The sequence below is a fragment of the Elephas maximus genome, chromosome 6 (assembly GCF_024166365.1).
Source record: "Elephas maximus indicus isolate mEleMax1 chromosome 6, mEleMax1 primary haplotype, whole genome shotgun sequence".
Taxonomy (NCBI): Eukaryota; Metazoa; Chordata; class Mammalia; order Proboscidea; family Elephantidae; genus Elephas; species Elephas maximus.
The window spans coordinates 135,777,715-135,795,958 of record NC_064824.1 but is presented as its reverse complement, the minus strand read 5'-3'; the positions used below and the strand labels follow the sequence as shown (position 1 = coordinate 135,795,958).

At 44.2% G+C, this 18,244-nt stretch overlaps 1 protein-coding gene across 1 annotated transcript in view; it reads right to left on the bottom strand.

Moving 5' to 3' along the window:
- LOC126078229 (UDP-glucuronosyltransferase 1-6-like) overlaps positions 1-12,182 on the bottom strand; it is a 220,496-nt gene extending 208,314 nt beyond the window's left edge. The window contains exons 1-2 of the mRNA XM_049888492.1: positions 12,152-12,182; positions 10,060-10,921 (exon numbers count right to left, since the gene is read on the bottom strand). Of these exons, the coding sequence (XP_049744449.1) occupies positions 10,060-10,921; positions 12,152-12,159 (870 nt within the window). The 5' untranslated portion in view covers positions 12,160-12,182. The remainder of the gene's footprint in view (positions 1-10,059; positions 10,922-12,151) is intronic.
- Between the last annotated feature and the right edge of the window lie 6,062 nt (positions 12,183-18,244).

Sequence of the window (18,244 nt, the reverse complement as noted above, 5' to 3'; positions counted from 1 at the left end):
CAGCTCTCTCTGCACAGGGGGGAGCCTGTGACTAGGGGGCCTGGATATGGCTGCCTGGGAATAAACAGGACCAGGTGTGACTGATTTTCAGAAGTGGGAAAAGGACAGAAAGGAGGAAGATCAGCAAAAGATTAAAAGCTTTTGCTCATCAGAGGGCACTATCAGAGAGTGAAAAGACAACCCACATAATGGGAAAAAATATATATCATATACCTGGTAAAGGACTTGTACTAGAATATATAAAGGACTTCCACAACTTAACAATCGAAAGACCAACAATCCAATAAAAAAAAAAGTGGGCAAAAACTTGACTAGGCATTTCTCCAAAGAAGATATACAAATGGCCAAGAAGCTCATGAAAAGATGCTCAAACTCTTTAGTCATTAGAAATGCAAATCAAAACCACAATGAGATACCACTTCACACCCACTAGGACCCTTATAATAATAATTTTTTAAAGTGGAAAATAACAAATGTCGCAAGCAAGGATGTGGAGAAATTGGAACCCTCAAAAACTGTGGATGGGACTATAATATGGTACAGCATTATGTAAAAGTTTGATGGTTTCTCAGAAGGCTAAACATAGAAATACCATATTACCCAGCAATTCCATTCCTGGTTATATACGCAAGAGTTAAAAATAAGTGTTCAAACAAGAACTTGTACACAAATGCTCATAGCAACTATATTCATAAGCCAAAATGTGGAAACACTTCAAATGCCCGCCAGGAGATGTATAAGCAAAAAAAAAAAAAAAAAATCTGTTGCACTTGAGCCGATTCTGACTCATAGTGACCCTACAGGACAGAGAACTGCCCCATAGAGTTTCTAAGGAGCGGCTGGTGTATTCAAACTGCCAACCCTTTGGTTAACAGCCAAACTCTTAACCACTGTGCCACCTGGGCTCCAAGAGATGAATGGATAAACAAAATGTGGTCTATGCCTAAAATGGAATATTACTCAACAGTAAAAGGAAATAAAGTTATGATACATGCTACAACATAGACAAACCTTGAAAACAGTATGCTAACTAAAAGAAAAACAAAAAAAATCAGATGCAGTCAAGTTGACTTTGACTCACGGCAACCCTGTGTGTGTCGGAGTAGAAGTGAAAGACACCAGACATTTTAGGCCACATATTGCATGATTCCATTTATATGAAATATAGAATGGGCAAATCCATGGAGACAGAAAGCACATTAGTGTTTGTCAGGGGAGGGAGAAAGGGAGTGGGGAGTGACTGCCTAAAGGGCATAAGGTTTCCACTTTGGGGTGAGAAAAATGTCCTACAAGTAAATAAAGGTGATAGTTGCACAAAAATGTGAATGTACTGAATGCCGCTGAATTGTTCACTTTATAACAGTTTAAATGGTGAATTTTGTATGTATTTTACCACAATAAAAAAATGGTGTAGCCACTTTGGAAAACAATCTGACATTCCCTCAGATGATTAAATATATAGTTACCATACAGCCCAGCATTCCACTCCTAGATACACACCCAAGAGAACTGAAAATATATGTCCACACAAAAACATACACAAATGTTCATAGCAGCATTATTCAAAATAGCCCAAAAGTGAAAACAAACCAAATGTCCGTCAACTGATGAGTAGATAAATAAAACGTAGCACTATCAACAGAATGAACTATTATTCAGTAAAGGGGGAAATAGGCTTTGCAAGGTTGAGCATGGTTGCCCTCATTCTTTCCGTTAGTTCACTGCTGTTTTCCAAGCCCCTGTCATGTGACCATGCTAAGGCAGTCTTGTATAACTCCCTGGCTATAGCTACTTTTGTCCTTGAGCGCCTCCACCCCACACTCCTTACTTGTTGTGTAGATATGCTCTGGTCCTTCGGCTGCCAGGGACTGCATCTTTTGTAAGTCTTCCTAATAAAAGTTCTTTCTGCCACACTAGAGTTGCCCACCTCTTTCTTCGGTCTCTCGACGCTGTCCATGTTGGAGGCAAATTTCAAGCTACTGGCCCAAGCCAGCCAGGAGACTGAAGAAATGGCAAGTGGGATTGAGGCATCCACGGAGAAAATTCTGGGTTGGCCAGCGACCTCCATGTGTGGAGGTTTTGCCCATATGCTTTATGCACGCTATCTGCCTCACGAGTACGTGGACGCCCCCAAAATGCCAAGAGGCATATCATGGTTCTGAGACTATGCATGACTTCATAAGTGTGGAAAGGAAGCTAGATGAGCAGTAGTGGCTGTGAGATGGCCACTGCTCTGTGCACTTTGGCTGGCCATGGACACCCAGCTAGGTGCCGAAGCACCAATAAGAGCCCTACAGGAAGAGCTGCAGTTACAAAGAGATGTGCAACAGTCCTGGGTGGGAACGACACCACGTATAACAAAATGAAACACTGCCCAGACCTGCACCATCTTCACAATTGTTGTTATGCTTGAGGCCATCTTTGCAGTGACTATGTTAATCCATCTTGTTAAGGGTCTTCCTCGTTTTTGCTGACCCTCTACTTTACCAAGCTTGATGTCCTTCTCCAGGGACTGGTCCCTCCTAATAACATGTCCAAATTATGTAAGACGTAGGCTCGCCAACCTTCCTTCCAAGGGGCATTCTGGTTGTACTTCTTCCAAGACAGATTTCTTTGTTCTTTTTGCAGTCCTTGTTATATCCAATATTCTTTGCCAACACCACAATTCAAAGATGCCAATTATTCATTCATGCTGTGTTAGATCTGGCCAATGCCTTCTTTAGCATTCCTCTAACCCAGCCCGCACAGGACCGGTTTGCCTTCATTTGGGAGGGGCAGAAATGGGAATTTCAAGTGCCCCTCCAAGGATATCTGCACAGTCCCACTATTTGCCATGGTTTGGCTGTTAGAGATCTGACTCTTCACCTTCCCCGCTGCTGTCCATTGATTTCATTACATTGATGACATCGTGTTAACTGCTGAAGATATTTCTCTGTTACAAAAGAACCAAGGTTCCACTGTCTTTCCTCAAGTACTCCCCTCCATCTCCCTCAAAGTCCTCTGCTCCCATAGTGGGCTGGACTCTAGTGTTCCTCTGCCAACGGTTGATAATACCTAGTACCACTAACTGGTTGCAATATAATAAACACCCCAGCTGGAAGGCAGGAGCATAGCCCCCTCCTAATGGCAACCAGTGGCTGTGTGGCTATTACCTGTGGCCCTGGTTACCACAAGATTTGATAGGGTGTTGCACTTTGAGGCCACCCTATACTGCAGGGACTGTCAAGAAAACTATACCAAAACCTCTGAATTACCCCATAGTGAAAGCCAGGTGGGCCAAGTGTAGCCTTTTCCGCTGGTATGATTACCTTTTGACTGTTTTTATTCCCTCCATGGGCTCCTTAGAAGTAATGGAACAAACTGATGCCTTAACTAATTTTTCTAAACGTGTCCTGAATGACAACAGTGAAAGCTTGTGGCTATTAACTGCCAAAACCACCCAAATAAGGAAGGTAGCCCTTCAGAACTGAATGGATCTGGACATTCTAACAGCTGTTCAAGGTGGGATATGTGCCGTAGTAAAGACTGCATAGTGTACCTATATACCATACTACCACCAGGACATAACTGATCTATTAGGCCACAAGAAGGAACTGGTAGGAGCTCTGGACACACCTGATGGCTGGTCTGCTTTGGCTGCCTGGTTATCCTATTTCTCCTCTAGTTAGCATAGTGTTTTGATGGGTCTTGTTCTTTTCCTGGGTATAGGGGTTGTCTGCTGTGTTTATCTATACTGCTGGTGTGGTCTGTGCCTTCAACTACAGCAACACTGTCTGTCCCAACAGTGACACCTTCCCTTGGGGCCCTCAGGGACTTTGTGGGAGAGGCGGAATGCATGAGATTTTAAGAGCTGGCCTCGAGGATGGACTGAAGGGGAAAACAGGCTTTGTGAGGTCCAACATGGCTGCCCTTACACTTTGTATTAGTCCACAGCTTTTTCTGTTAGTTCACTGCTCTTTTCCAAGCCCTGTTATGTGACCTTGCTGAGGCAGTTTTGTAACTCCCTGGCTTGTAGCCACTTTTGTCCTTGATCACTATGAAACTTCCACCCTGCCTATTGCTGGGTACAGAGGTCTGCATGGTCCTAGGGCCAGCAGGGGCCACCTTGTTTGTAAGACTTCCTTGTAAAACTCGTATGTTGCCACACTGGAGTTGCCTGCCTCTTTCTTCAGTCTCTCAGCACCCTCCAATTTTGGAGACAAATTTCAAGTTACTGGTCCATGCCTGGATATTCAGTAATAAAAAGTAATGCTACAAATGGATGAATCTTGAAATCATTATACTAGCCAAAAAAAGGCAGTCATATATCACATGATTCCATTCATATGGAATGTCCAGAATAGACAAATTCATAAAGACAGAAAGGAGATTAGTGGCTGTCAGGTGTTGGTAGAAGGTGGGAATAAGGAGTGACTGCTGATGAATATGGTATTTCTTTTTGGAGTCATTGAAAATGTTCTAAAATTGTTTGTGATGTTGGTTGCACAACTCAGTGCATATACTAAAGACCATGGAATTGTAAACTCTAAATAGTTGAATTGTACGGTGTCATGGACTGAATTGCATGGTGTCATGGACTGAATTGCATCTCTATGATGTTAATGAGATCGGATTAGTGGTAGTTATGTTAATGAGGCAGGAGTCATTTTAAGATTGAATTGTGTCTTCAGCCAATCTCTTGTGATACAGAAAAGAGAGGCAAACAGAGAGACAAAGTGGCCTTATGCCACCAAGAAAGCAACACCAGGAGCAAAGCACATCATTTGGACCTGGGGATCCTGCATGGAGAAGTTCCTAGAGTAAGGGAAGACTGATGACAAAGACCTTCCTCCTGTGCCCACAGAGAGAAAGCCTTCCCCTGGAGCTGGCACCCTTAATTCAGACTTCTAGCCTAGTAGTCTGTGAGAGAATAAACTTGTCTTCGTTAAAGTCATCTACTTGTGGTATTTCTTTTGTAGCAGCACTAGATGACTAAGACATATGGTAGGTGAATTATCTCAAAAAAGCTGTTTAAAAACAATTAACATCATCCTCCTAGAATCACCTAAATTATTAACCAACCAAGTTTCCAGTTTTTTGGAGAGTCGTATTGAATGGAAACCCTGGCAGCATAGTAGTTAAGAGCTATAGCTGCTAACCAATACATAGGCAGTTTGGATCCACCAGGCACTCCTTGGAAACCATATAGGGCAGCTCTACTCTGTCCTGTAAGTCTGCTATGAGTTGAAATCAATTCAGTGGCAATGGGTTTGATTTTTTGGGTTTTTTTGTTTCTTGTTTGTCTAATTTTATACTGAATGCTTTGGGAAAAAAAAACAACCCTGATTCACCCTAGCATTTAGCCACTCTTTAGATAATTACTCATTAACAGAAACACTTCTGCCAAAATGTTCCACATGCTGGTAATCTCCAAGGTACTGGGTTTTAAAGATAAATACACAGTTTTGAGAGAGAAGCAACACATTAAAGGCATTGTAATTTGAATTTTTTTTAAGTGCCTATTCAGAATGACTTGGCATTTTGGGATTTTGTTCCCCTGACTTGCCCAGAGTTCAACCTTCAGCTCAACCCATAAATGTTGGAATTTCAGCCTGGATGTGTTACTCGTAGAAAACCCTGTAAGGAGACAAGATGTGCTCAGAGGTGGGCACAGGACCCTTGCTGCCCCACACCACCCATCTGGGACCCTGCTGGAGAGAAGTCCCTAATGTTAACCTGAAATTTCTTTAGATCAGGATTTCTCAACTTCACCGTTATTTAATTTTTTCATAAGAAGAATTTTTTGTTGCAGTGCTGGGTATGTTCTGTGCATTGTAGGATGTTTCGCAGCATCCCTGGCCTCTACCTACTAGTTGACAGTTGTCGTTGTTAGGTGCCGAGAGTCAGTTCTGACTCGTAGCAACCCCATGCACAACAGAACAAAATACCACCCAGGCCTGCATCATTCTCAAAATTGTTGCTATGTTTGAGCCCACAGTTGCAGCCACTGTGTCAATCCATCTCATTGAGAGTCTTCTTCCCTTTTGCTGACCCTCTACTTTACCAAGCATGATGTCCTTCTCTAGGGACTCGTTCCTCCTGATAACATGTCCAAAGTACATGACACTGGCACCCCTTAACTGTAACATCAAAAATGCCTTCAGACATTGCCTCCTGGTGGGCAAAGTCACCACCAGTTGAGAATCACTGGTCAAGGTAATTCTGGAACACAAAAGGAAACGAGAACAGAAGGCCCAGCCCTGAGGAACTGGAATCTAGTGTGTTTTAAACTAAGGAGCCCTGGTGGTGCAGTGGTTAAGCATTCAGCTGCTAACCAAAAGGTTGGTGGTATGAACCCACCAGCCATGCTGTGGGAGAGAGATGTGGCAGCCAGCTTCCCTAAAGATTACCCATTGCCATCGAGTTGATTCCAATCACAGTAACCCTGTAGGACAGAGTAGAACTGCTCTGTAGGATTTCTAAGTCTGTAAATCTTTAAAGAAGCACACTGCCACATCTTTCTCCTGTGGAGCCACTGGTGGATTCAAACTGCCAACCTTCTGGTTAGCAGCCGAGCACTTAACCAGTGTGCCACGAAGACTCCATCCTTCCTTCGCTGACAAAGGAGGTTTCTATTTCAAGCCACTTGCTCCTTGGAACCAGTCCCATTCAGCTTATCATCTCTGCCCCTTTCTTTTCACAGTAGTTACAGCCAATATCCAACTTGTTAACATAGAAATTAGCAGATGTTAAAGAAGGGTGGTAAAGGTGTTTGGGGCCTATTTGAGGTTTTTCTCTGGTGAAATTGTGTTGTAAAGATAATTCTGGTGTGAAAGATAAGGAGTGGTCTGAAGACTTTCAGAAGTGTAAACACTCAAAATATGCACACACATTTTTTCATTTTCCAAAGTAACTCTGGGAAGGGGCGGGGCCAAGATGGTGGAATAGTCAGACGCTTCTGGCAATCCCTTTTACAACAAAGACCAAAAAAAAAAAAAGAAACGATTATATTTACGACAAGTTAGGAGCCCTGAACACCAAAAGCAAACTTAGAAAACAGGCTGAGTGGTAGGAGGAGGGAGAGACGGTTCAGAAGCGGAGAGGAGTTGCCAGACCTGAATCACTGGGGTCCCTCAGGCACCATTCCCATGAGCAGATGCTGTGGGCTGGTAGTAGTGTTCAGTCACAGTTTCCTCAGGGAGAAGCAACCAACTGCACAACCTACTCACACCCCCAGAACCAGAGAAGAACGGCAGTCTCAGCAAAAGCTAAGTACTGTGCATATTTTACCTCACCCTTGTCCCCAAGTCGGCTTCAGTGGCTGTTGATTTCCCTGGTCCTGAGATTGGCCCGTAGAGTGCCCTGAGCCTGCCTCCCAGCCTTGGAGAAGGAATAAATTCACAACTGGGGGAAAAGATAATTTGCCAGGTCCACTAACTGGGGCAGATCAGGACAGAAGTGGCTCCTGTCCAGGTATAAACAGTACATGGACTTTGAATAGCTTTCCCTCCTGCATGGACCTATTTCAGGAGAATAGGCCCTGGTTGGCAGACTGCAACCATTTCAGCTGTGCGGCAAAGAGGTGGCTGTATGATAGTTGGCACCGCTTTACCTCTTAAACCAGGTTGCTCACCTACCCACATCAGTGGCATAAGGACTGGTGGCTCCAATCAGGTCTCCTATTCACCTGGGACAGGGGTCCAAGGATAACTGGTACCTCCCAGTCCTTACAACCAAAAGCATTGGATGCCCGTAGTCTGTCTACAGAACCCACCCACCTGTACGATCTAGGGAAGAGGGACACACTTTCACCACAGACACTCAGGGGACAGTTCTCAGCCCCCTGCCTTGTTCAGGGCATGACCCCATGCTGCAACCAGATACCGGTACCTACACCAATCACCTCTGCCCTTCTAAGGCTGTAGGACAGAGCCTGTACCACACACTTGATGACCAGCTACCTGAACACCTGAGCTGAATTTATGCAAGAAAAGTGAATGGACTCCTAGACTGATATACCTGATAACAGCTCTAGCCATCTGGTGACAAGACGTCAGAACTTCAGAGGTGAAAATAATCAGGCTAGCTCATTCAAGCAACGCATTTGGGCATATCAAAATAAAACAAAGCAAGAAACTAGGATACAGTAAACAAACATAAAATAAAATAATACAATAACTTATAGATGGCTCAGAGGTAACAGTCAGTATCAAGTCACATAAAGAAACAGACCATGATCACTTCAACAAGCTGTCAGTCAAAGAATCAAGGGATCTCCTGGACAATGGTGCCTTACTGGAATTACCAGATGCAGAATTCAAAAGATTAATATACAGAACTCTTCAAGACATCAGGAATGAGATTAGGAAGGAGATCAGGCAGTACACAGAACAAGCCAAGGAATACACAGATAAAGCGGTTGAAGAAATTAAAAGGGTTATTCAAGATCATAATGAAAAATTTAATAAGCTGCAAGAATTCATAGAGAGACAGTGATCAGAAATTCAGAAAATAAACAATAAAATTGCAGAATTAGACAACTCAATAGAAAGTCAAAGGAGTAGAATTGAGCAAGTGGGTAATAGAATTGGTGAGCTTGAAGATAAATCACTTGGCACCAACATATCTGAAGAAAAATCAGATAAAAGAATTTGAAAAAATGAAGAAAACTTAAGAACCATGTGGGACTCTATCAAGAGAAATAACCTACGAGTGACTGGAGTACCAGAACAAGGAGGGATAACAGAAAATACAGAGAGAATTGTTGAAGATTTGTTAGCAGAAAACTTCTCTGATATCGTGAAAGATGAGAAGATATCTATCCAAGACGCTTATCAAACTCCACATAAGGTATATTTTAGAAGAAAGTCAGCAAGACATATTACAATCAAACTTGCCAAAATCAAAGATAAAGAGGGAATTTTAAGAGCAGCTAGGGATAAACAAAAAGTAACCTACACAGGTGAGTCAATAAGAATAAACTTAGACTACTTGGCAGAAACCATGCCCGCAAGAAGGCAATGGGCTGACTTATAAAAAGCATTGAAGGAAAAAATTGCCAGCCAAGAATCATATATCCAGCACAACTGTCTCCCAAATATGATGGTGAAATTAGGACATTTCTAGATAAACAGAAGTTTAGGGAATTCTTAAAAACCCAATAATATCGGGTATCAAACCAAGACTAGAACACTGGGCAGAGCAATCAGATGTCAACCCAGACAGAGAAATCACAAAAATAAATCAAGGAAAACAGGAAAACAATGATGTTATTATGTAAAAGAAGACAACATTAAAACAATAAAGAAGAATTAAAAAATGTAGTCATAGATCTTTCATACGGAGAGGAATTCAAGGCAATGTAAAGACATAAAAGTTAGTCTTAAACCTAGAAAAATAGGGGTAAATATTAAGGTAACCACAAAGGAGACTAACAATCCTACTCATCAAAACAAAGTAACTCTGGGAACTCCAGGTCAGGGTTCCACAAACTTTTTCTCTAAAGAGCCAAATAAAACTATGCAGGCATTGCAGACCATATATGTCACATATTGTGTATGATGTTCTTGCTGTTTAACATCCCTTCAAAAATGTAAAAACTGTTCTTAGCTGAGTCATTCAAAACCAGGCCTCTGGCCAGATTTGGCCCACAGGCTGTAGTTTGTTGGTCCCTGGCTTAGAAAAGCCCAGGGAAATTGCATGGAACAGAGTTTGGGAATGGGTTTTGACATGAACTGGCCTCCCAGCTCTGGTCCCCTTGGGCAATCTTTCTCTTCTGTCTCCTAAACAGTCCATAAAGGTTCATTCTATGATTCTGAGTCTCTCCCCAGGTACCCTAACACCAGTCTTGTCTTCATCCAAATCCTCTGCATCAGCTCAGCCTCAAATGTCTTACCGCCCCCTCTGCTCCTCACCTGGAGGCCCTTTCCCCTTTATTGGAAGGAAGACCACCATTTCTTCAGGCAGCCCTCCCAGGTGGGCTGGAGAGGCTGATTGAATAAGGAAAGACAGAGCACATATGAATGATTTCTGTCTACTTTCTAAGAAACAGGGCAATCAAAAATAGGTAAAACCACCAACCTGAGCTAGACGTTCCACCTTCTTGCAATTGGTCCCTCCAATGAAGACCATGTTGGGCATGACTGGCCTGGGGAACTCAAACACGAAGTCATACCTTAACAGCCAAATGGAGCCCTTCTGATACAAACTGACTAAGTCCACTTCTCTCTTGAGGAGATTTGAGGCAAGATCTTGGTACTTTGAAAACAGAAGGTAAAGTAGAGGGGTCTCCAACAAATTAGCGAGGAAGTTGGCCACCCGTTGGCAGAAAGTCATCTGGTCTGAGAACTGAGTATAGTACCTGGGAATGTAGGACATGGGGCTTGGGCTTCCATTGAACTTGTACTCCAGGGCACATGGGAAGCCCCGGAAGAGGTACACAGAGGGCAGGCCCAGGTACTCAGCCAGGATCACACCACAGGGCAAGGCTGGGTCTGTGAAAAGGGCATCGAACTTACTCTCCCTGAGGAATTGCAGGGTCTCCGAGTTCTTCAGGAGGCTCTCGCAGTTGGTAAAGTACATGTTGATAACAATCATGACATTCCTATACTCTGTTTGAGCGGTGCTCAGGTAAGATCTCTCAGCAAAATGGCTGTTTCCAAAAGAGCGGTATCGGTCCTTCATCTCTTCCTGGGGGTACGGCACTGGATAGAGTTTTCTTGTGTAGTATTTGGATTCCCTCAGAAGCAAATTCACTTCTGGCACCAACACCACAATGTCGTGTCCCCTCTCGCTGAGAAGCTCAACTATCTCCTTCATACTAAGCCAGTGGCTCCCATCCTGAGGAACAACCAGCAGCTTCTCACCTCCAGTCACACCCCAAAGTGCTAACAAGAAAGCCCCAGCAGAAGCCCTCTGAAATGCTTGCAGAAGGAAGGCCATGCTGGAGGGAGTGAAAGTAAAATAATGACGATGATGAATCGTTCACACTGCCTAAACCACAGGCTTCCTAGCAATCACCCTGAACTATGTCTCCCTTGCTCTGACTTTTGCCCTTTGATATGAAAGAAATCAAAACTAATATTTAACTCTTTCTAAGCACACAGCTAACTTGGGCCAATGAGGTTCCTTATCAGCTCGTGCCTGAGCTTCCGGGTTTATTTCTCTCTTTGTACCCACCTATCTGCCTCTCCCTCTCCAAAGAGGCAGGGTGGTAGTTTGAGGACGAGTTGGGAAGGCCTCTGGAGGCCTCCTGCTGCACTACATCCTGAGCTCCCCAGATTCCACCCCACCAGTCACGTCCACAAGTCAACAGCTATCAGTGTGTATCAACTTTCTTACCAACTTTTCTCAGAGCAGAAAAGAAGAGTTACCTTAACAGATTCTACACTACAAAATGGAGTCTCCCACCTCAAATTCTGGGGATCATGATGACGGCAAGATTGAAAGGTGGGCGGAGGGATGAGGAGTGGATGAAAGAGTCAGATAGAACTTGCTACCCACACTTGTCTTGTATAAGCCATTGTTATTGGTAGGATTTCTGTTTCCTGCAGCCAAATCTAATCCTCACAGGTGTACCCTCTGTTGTTTTTAATTGCTGTGAAGTCAAATCCAACTCACGGAGACCCCACGTGTCACACAGTAGAACTGAGCTCCATAGGGTTTTCTTGGCTTTAATCTTTACTGAAGGAATTCCCAGGGGTGCAAACAGTTAAGTGTTCAACTACTGGCCAGAAGTTTGGCAGTTTCAACCCTCCTAGAGGTGCCTAGGAAGACAGGTCTGGTGATGTGCTTCTGAAAGGCCACAGCCTTGAAAATCCTATGGAGCAGTTCTACGCTGCTCATGTGGGGTATGAACTGGAAGGCCCTTTGGTAGCAAAAAAGTAGTTCCTAAAAACAGGTTCAATGAGCCAGCCCTGCCCTGGGAAAGTGAGGAGTGGGGAGGGAGAAGGGGGAGTGGGAGAGAGAGCAGGAGAGCGAGTGATGAAAAAGAAAGAGATGGTGGGAGGAAGAGATGAGAGTGAAAGAGAGAGAGAGAGGTAGGGAGAGAGGTAGCAGTAAACAGGAACAGGAGAGGAAGGTGAGAAAATAAAAGGGAAGAAAGTGTAGGAATCACAAATGGTGGGAAAGTCACAGGGTGAAAGATAGGGAGGGTAGGTGACTTGTGTCCTACCTGCTCATCTCACGGCTGAAGGTGGCCCAAGAAGGTGGTGACTGTGGAAAGCAGGCTGTCTAAGTGAAGGTGGTTTGTACAGTTCTGGAACAGACTTGCCCAGAGCTAGTCACGAACACCTGCACAGCCACACAGCCACACAGCCGAGCTGGCACGCAAGGGCCAGTCCTAACCTAGCCCCTTGGAGCAGGATATGCTGCCTGGACAGAAAGGAGGAGAAGCATGAGAAATGGAGCTTTTTAAATCCACGCCTGCACAGGCTGGCCCCGGGAATGCAGCCAGGGTGCAAATGCATTGTGAAGGGCTTGGGCAGGGCATGGAAGGCTGCTCAGTGCCAGCTGGCTGCGGGCCTCCAAAGCTGCCTCCTGGGGAGGGGTGCCTGCAGGGTGTCCTGCTCCCAGTGATCAGAGCCAGCAGGGGGCAACATCCTGGTCCGGGTCTAGACAGCAGAAAGACCCCAAACCCGTTGCCTTTGAGTGGATTCCTACTTCTAGTGACCCTACAGGACAGAGTAGAACTGCCCCACAGGGTTTCCAAGGAGTGGTTCTTAGATTCAAACTGCCAGCCTTTTAGTCAGCAGCTGAGGTCTTAGCCACTTTACCACCAGGGCTCCAGTGACCCCATGGGACAGAGTAATACAGCCCCATAAGGTTTCCAAGGCTGTGATCTTTTCGGAAGCAGACCGCCACATCTTTCCTCAGCTGAGCGGCTGGTGGATTGGAACAGCCAAACTTTTGGTTAGCAGCCAAGCACTTACCAGTTGCGCCATCAGGGCTCCTTTCAGCAAGACCCCAGGACCGACCAAAGGAAGCACAGCGCAGATCCCCAAAGCAGACAGGACAGAGGCAGGACTTTGAAAACAGGATGTGGAGGGAGGGCAGCTTCAGCCAGGTGTGGAGAGAGGAGAAAGAAAAGGCACTAGACCCCAGGTTCTTTAGGCCGGGCCCCGCTGTGTGAATGTGTCCCCCTAAAGTGGAGTTTCGTAAGGACTGAAGGAAACGTAGCAGGCCGGAGACTTTGGCGTAAGCACTTACCAGCAAGGTCTACTCTTTGGGTAGCTGAACAAGAGGCCAGCCAAAAGCAGAGCCTGGGGAGCTTACATCAAAGGGAGGGAACCAGCACCCACCGCTGCGCAACATCAGTGCTGGTGTCGTTTTGGAAAGTAAGAGAGAGGAAAGCCTTTTCCTTTGTCCTCAGGAAGTTTGACTTTACCGTTTCTAAGAATAATGTGTGTGTGCATGTGCGCATTTATGTGCTTAGGTGTACTTGTATGTGTGTACACGTATGCGTATGTGTGTATGCGTGCATTTGTGAATTGTGTGTGCACATTTGTGTATCTGTGTGCATATGTGTATATATGTGTGCATGCATGTGCATGTGTGTGTAGTGTGTATGTATGGGTATGTGTGTATTACATGTGTACATGCATGTGTGTGTATTGTGTTAGCATGTGTATGTGTATTGTGTCAGCATGTGCATGTGTGTATTACATGTGTACATACACATGTGTATTGTGTCAGCATGTGCATGCGTGTATTACATGTGTATGTGCATGTGTGTTGTGTCAGTATGTGCATGTGTGTATTATGTGTGTATGTACATGTGTGTGTATTGTGTCAGTATGCATATGGGTGTATTACATGTATATGTGCATATGTGTTTGTCATGTCTGTATGTGTATGTGCATGTGTGCATGTGTGCAGTGAATGTATTGTGCTGTGTGCATATGTGTGCATGTATGTATGCATGTATGTTTGAGCAGCCAACAGAAACGGTACTAAAGCTCCACTTGCAGCTGGCACCCACTGCCTTTTCTTTTAGCCCCACGCCAAGCCCAGGAGCAGCCAATACACAAATATCCCCTCCTAGAATGGTTTTCCCCCTGCCACTCCCCACACCACCATTGACACTTCATTACCATCTTTTCTGGAAGGACGCTTCCTAAGCTTGGGTCAGTGGACTGGAGAGATATTTGGGGAGAACAATAAATCCTACTGTAGTTGCTCAGACTGGTGGATGCATGACAAAGCCGAATCAGGGCAGCATCTTTCCCTTCACCTGGCTGCAACTTCCAGCAATGGCGCTGAAAAGTCCCTGAGAAGTGAAAGAAACCAGGCAGTGGAGGACAGGCTTGATTTTGAAATGCAACATGACTAAAATATAAGACATAGGCAGGCATCTCTGCTTTTCCTGTCCCACAAGTCCCTTTTTATTCATAAAGGGAGTGGCATGAAGCAAGTGCCTCTTAAAACAACCTTCTGAGGCCAAAATTCTTTGGCACCCACCCCGCTCCAACTGTGTTTTCATTCATTCAGCAAACCAGCTCCTGGTGCCAGGCTGGGTACTGGAGACACGGCAATGGAAAGCCAAATATGGGTCCCTCCTCAGGCATCTTAGGCAGTAGGGAGGTGGAATTCATGCTATACAGAGAGTTGTACAAGCAATTCATTAAAGTGTGGTTGTGAAAATGGCTAAAAACCACACCAGGTGCTACAAGTGCCTTTAATGGGGGCGTGTGACCTTATCTGGGGATCCTGGAAAGTCTCCCAAAGGAAGTGTCCTTTAAACCAAAATCGAAAGGATAAAAGGATTTAATTCCACTGTGTATGGGAGAAAGATAACTCCAGGGAGAGGAACAACAGATATGAGGGACCTAAGGTGGGGTAGTGATCCTACGAGCAGCAGAATCAGGCTGCTGTGATCCATGTGGTTTTCAGTGATTGTCAGAAGTGAATCACCAAGTCTTTCTTCCTAGTCTGTCTTACTCTGGAAGCTCTGCTGAAACCTGTTTAGCATCTTTCTGGTATTCTCAGCTTCCAAGGGATCCATCTGACATCAGCAATGATATCCTTTGTTCCACGTCCTCTTCTGAATCCAGCTTCAGTTTCCGGCAGTTCCCTGTTGATATACTGCTGCAACTGTTTTTTAACTATCTTCAGCAAAATTTTACTTGCACGTGGTATTAATGATATTGTTCAATAATTTTCACATTCCATTAGATTGCCGCTCTTTGGAATGGGCACAAATATGGATCTCTTCCAGTCGGTTGACCAGGTAGCTGCCTTTCAAATTTCTTGGCATAGACAAGTGAGCACTTCCAGTGCTGCATCCATTTTTTGAAACATCTTAATTGATATTCCATCGATTTCTGGTGCCTTGTTTTTTGCCAATGCCTTCAGTACAGCTTGAACTCCTTCCTTCAATACTACCAGTTCTTGATATTGTGCTACATCCTGAAATGGTTCAACGTCAACCAATTCTTTTTGGTACATTGACTCTGTGTATTTCTTCCATCTTCTTTTAATGCTTCCTGCATTGTTCAGTATTTTGCCCATAGAATCTTTCAATACTGCAACTCAGGGCTTGAATATTTTCTTCAGATCTTTCAGCATGAGAAATGCCAAGAGTGTTCAAAGATTACAGCCTTGGGAACCCTATGGGGCAGTTCTACTCTGTCCTATATGGTTGCCATGAGTCAGAATCAACTCAATGGCAATAGGTTAGCATAGAAGACCAAGGGCCACTGGTGGCCCAACGGTCATGCGCATGGCTGCTAACTGAAAGTTTGGTAGTTCAAGCTCACCCAGTAGCTCCATGGAAGAAAAGATTTGATCTGCTCCCTTAAAGATTACAGCCTAGAAAACCCTATGGGGCAGTTTTAATGGGGTCTCTCTGAGTCAGAATTGACTGGACGACACACAAAAACATATATATATATATATAAAACAACCTGCGAAAGCCGGAACCCATGAAAGGGGGAAACTTGTCAGAGAAGGAAAACTCAAGTATTTCCCACTAATAGAGGGTGATAGAAAAGTGGTACCCTGCACTCTATCAAAGACACTATACAAAGGCATTTGACTGTGTGGATCATAACAACCTATGAATAACATTGCGAAGAATGGGAATTCCAGAACACTTAATTGTGCTCTTGAGGAACCTGTACATAGAACAAGCAGCAGTCGTTCAAACAGAACAAGTGGATACTGCGTGGTTTAAAGTTAGGAAAGGTGTGTGTCAGGGTTGTATTCTGTCACCATACTTATTCAGTCTGCATGCTGAGCAAGTAATCTGAGAAGCTGGACTATATGAAGAAGAACAGGGCATCAGGATAACAACCCACGATATGCAGATGATACAACCTTGGTGGCTGAAAGTGAAGAGGATTGAAGCACTTACTAATGAAGATCAAAGACCACACCCTTCAGTATGGATTACGCCTCAACAAAAATCCTCCAAGTGGACAAATAAGCATATAATAAATGGAGAAAATATTGAAGTTTTCAAATGATTTCATTTTACTCTGACCCACAATCAACGCCCATGGAAGCAGCGGTTAAGAAATCAAAAGACATATTGCATTGGGCAAAAGATCTCTTTAAAGTGTTAAAAAGCAAAGATGTTACTTTGAGGACTAAGGTGTGCCTGACCTAAGCCATAATATTTTCAATTGGCTGATATGTATGCAAAAGCTGGACAACGAATAAGGAAGACAGAAGAAGAATCAATGCCTTTGAATTTTGGTGTTGGCAAAGAATATTGAATATACTATGAACTGCTAGAAGAACTAACAAATTTGTTTTGGAAGAAGTACAGCTAGAATACTGCTTAGAAGGGACAACGGTGAGCCTTCATTTTACAAACTTAGGACATGTTTTTAGGAGGGACCACTTCCTAGAGAAGGACATTATGCTAGGTAAAGCAGAAAGTCAGTAAAGAAAGAGAAAGAACCTCAACAAGATAGATTGACACAGTGGCTGCAGCAATGGGCTCAAACATAGCAACGATTGTGAGGATGGCGCAGGACCAGGCAGTGTTTGGTTCTGTTGTACATGGGGTCGCTGTGAGTCAGAACCAACTCGATGGCACTTAACAACAGACACACAAACACACACACACAGACACACACATATAGAGACAGAACCCTGGCGGCACAGTGGTTAAGAGCTACCGGTTGCTAATGAAAAAAGTGAGCAGTTCGAATCCACCAGCTGCCCCTTGGAAACGCTATGGGGCAGTTTTACTGTCTTATAGGGTAGCTGTGAGTCAGAATAAGTTCGACAGCAACAGGTTTGCTATACATAAATAAATAATGTTATATGTATATATGTATATACACATACATACACATATTGAAACCCCGGCGGCACAGTGGTTAAGAGCTACAGCTGCTAAACAAAAGGTCAGCAGTTCGAATCCACCAGAAGGTCCTTGGAAAACCTATGGGGCAGTTCTGCTCTGTCCTCTGGGGTTGCTATGAGTTGGATTCTACTCAACGGCAATGGGTTTGGTTTTTTGGTATATATTCATATATGTACACACACACACACATATATATATACACACACGTATATATACAATACATATATACGTACTCTGCGTGAAACTTGCTTGACCAGGTGAGCGAAGCCCTTGCAAAATGCTGCCTTGGCCAAACTGAATTCAGTCTGTGAGTGCCACTTTTTTCACTAGCAGAGTGTCTGCACATCGATCCACTGAGCTCATGACTGATCCCTAACAACTCCTAAGTTCAAAGGGGAAAATCAGGCTTCAAATAAGTGAGAGAATATGACCTTGTTACGAAGTGTACTGAGCCTTTTATGAAGCCAGAACAACAGACAAAACGCAGAACCCACATCCAAGATAAAAAACAGACTGAGATAAGAAGTCACCAGGTGTTCCATCTGGAGCTTGGAGACGATGCGTTTGGCTGGAATCGTATTCCTGTATTTGTCAAGACATCGTCAGTTGCAAGTGTTGAACCGCCCCCTGCCCCCCCAGCCCCCCAGTTCAAGCTAGGGGACCAACACAATCATTCAACAATGTTTTGGCAGTACATGCTCCAGCAAAACAAAGTAAACCAGACCGGTGGTCGTCAGGTCAATTACGACCCATCGCGACCTTAAAGGACAGAGTGGAACTACCCCATAGGGTTTCCAAGGACTGGCTGGTAGATTTGAACTACTGACCTTTTTGTTAGCAGCCGTATCACTTAATCACTGCGTCACTAGGGCTTCACAGTGATATAAATATTGGAGAAATCATTGTTTGCTGATAATATGGTATACTTAGAAAAGCTTAAAAAACTAATAA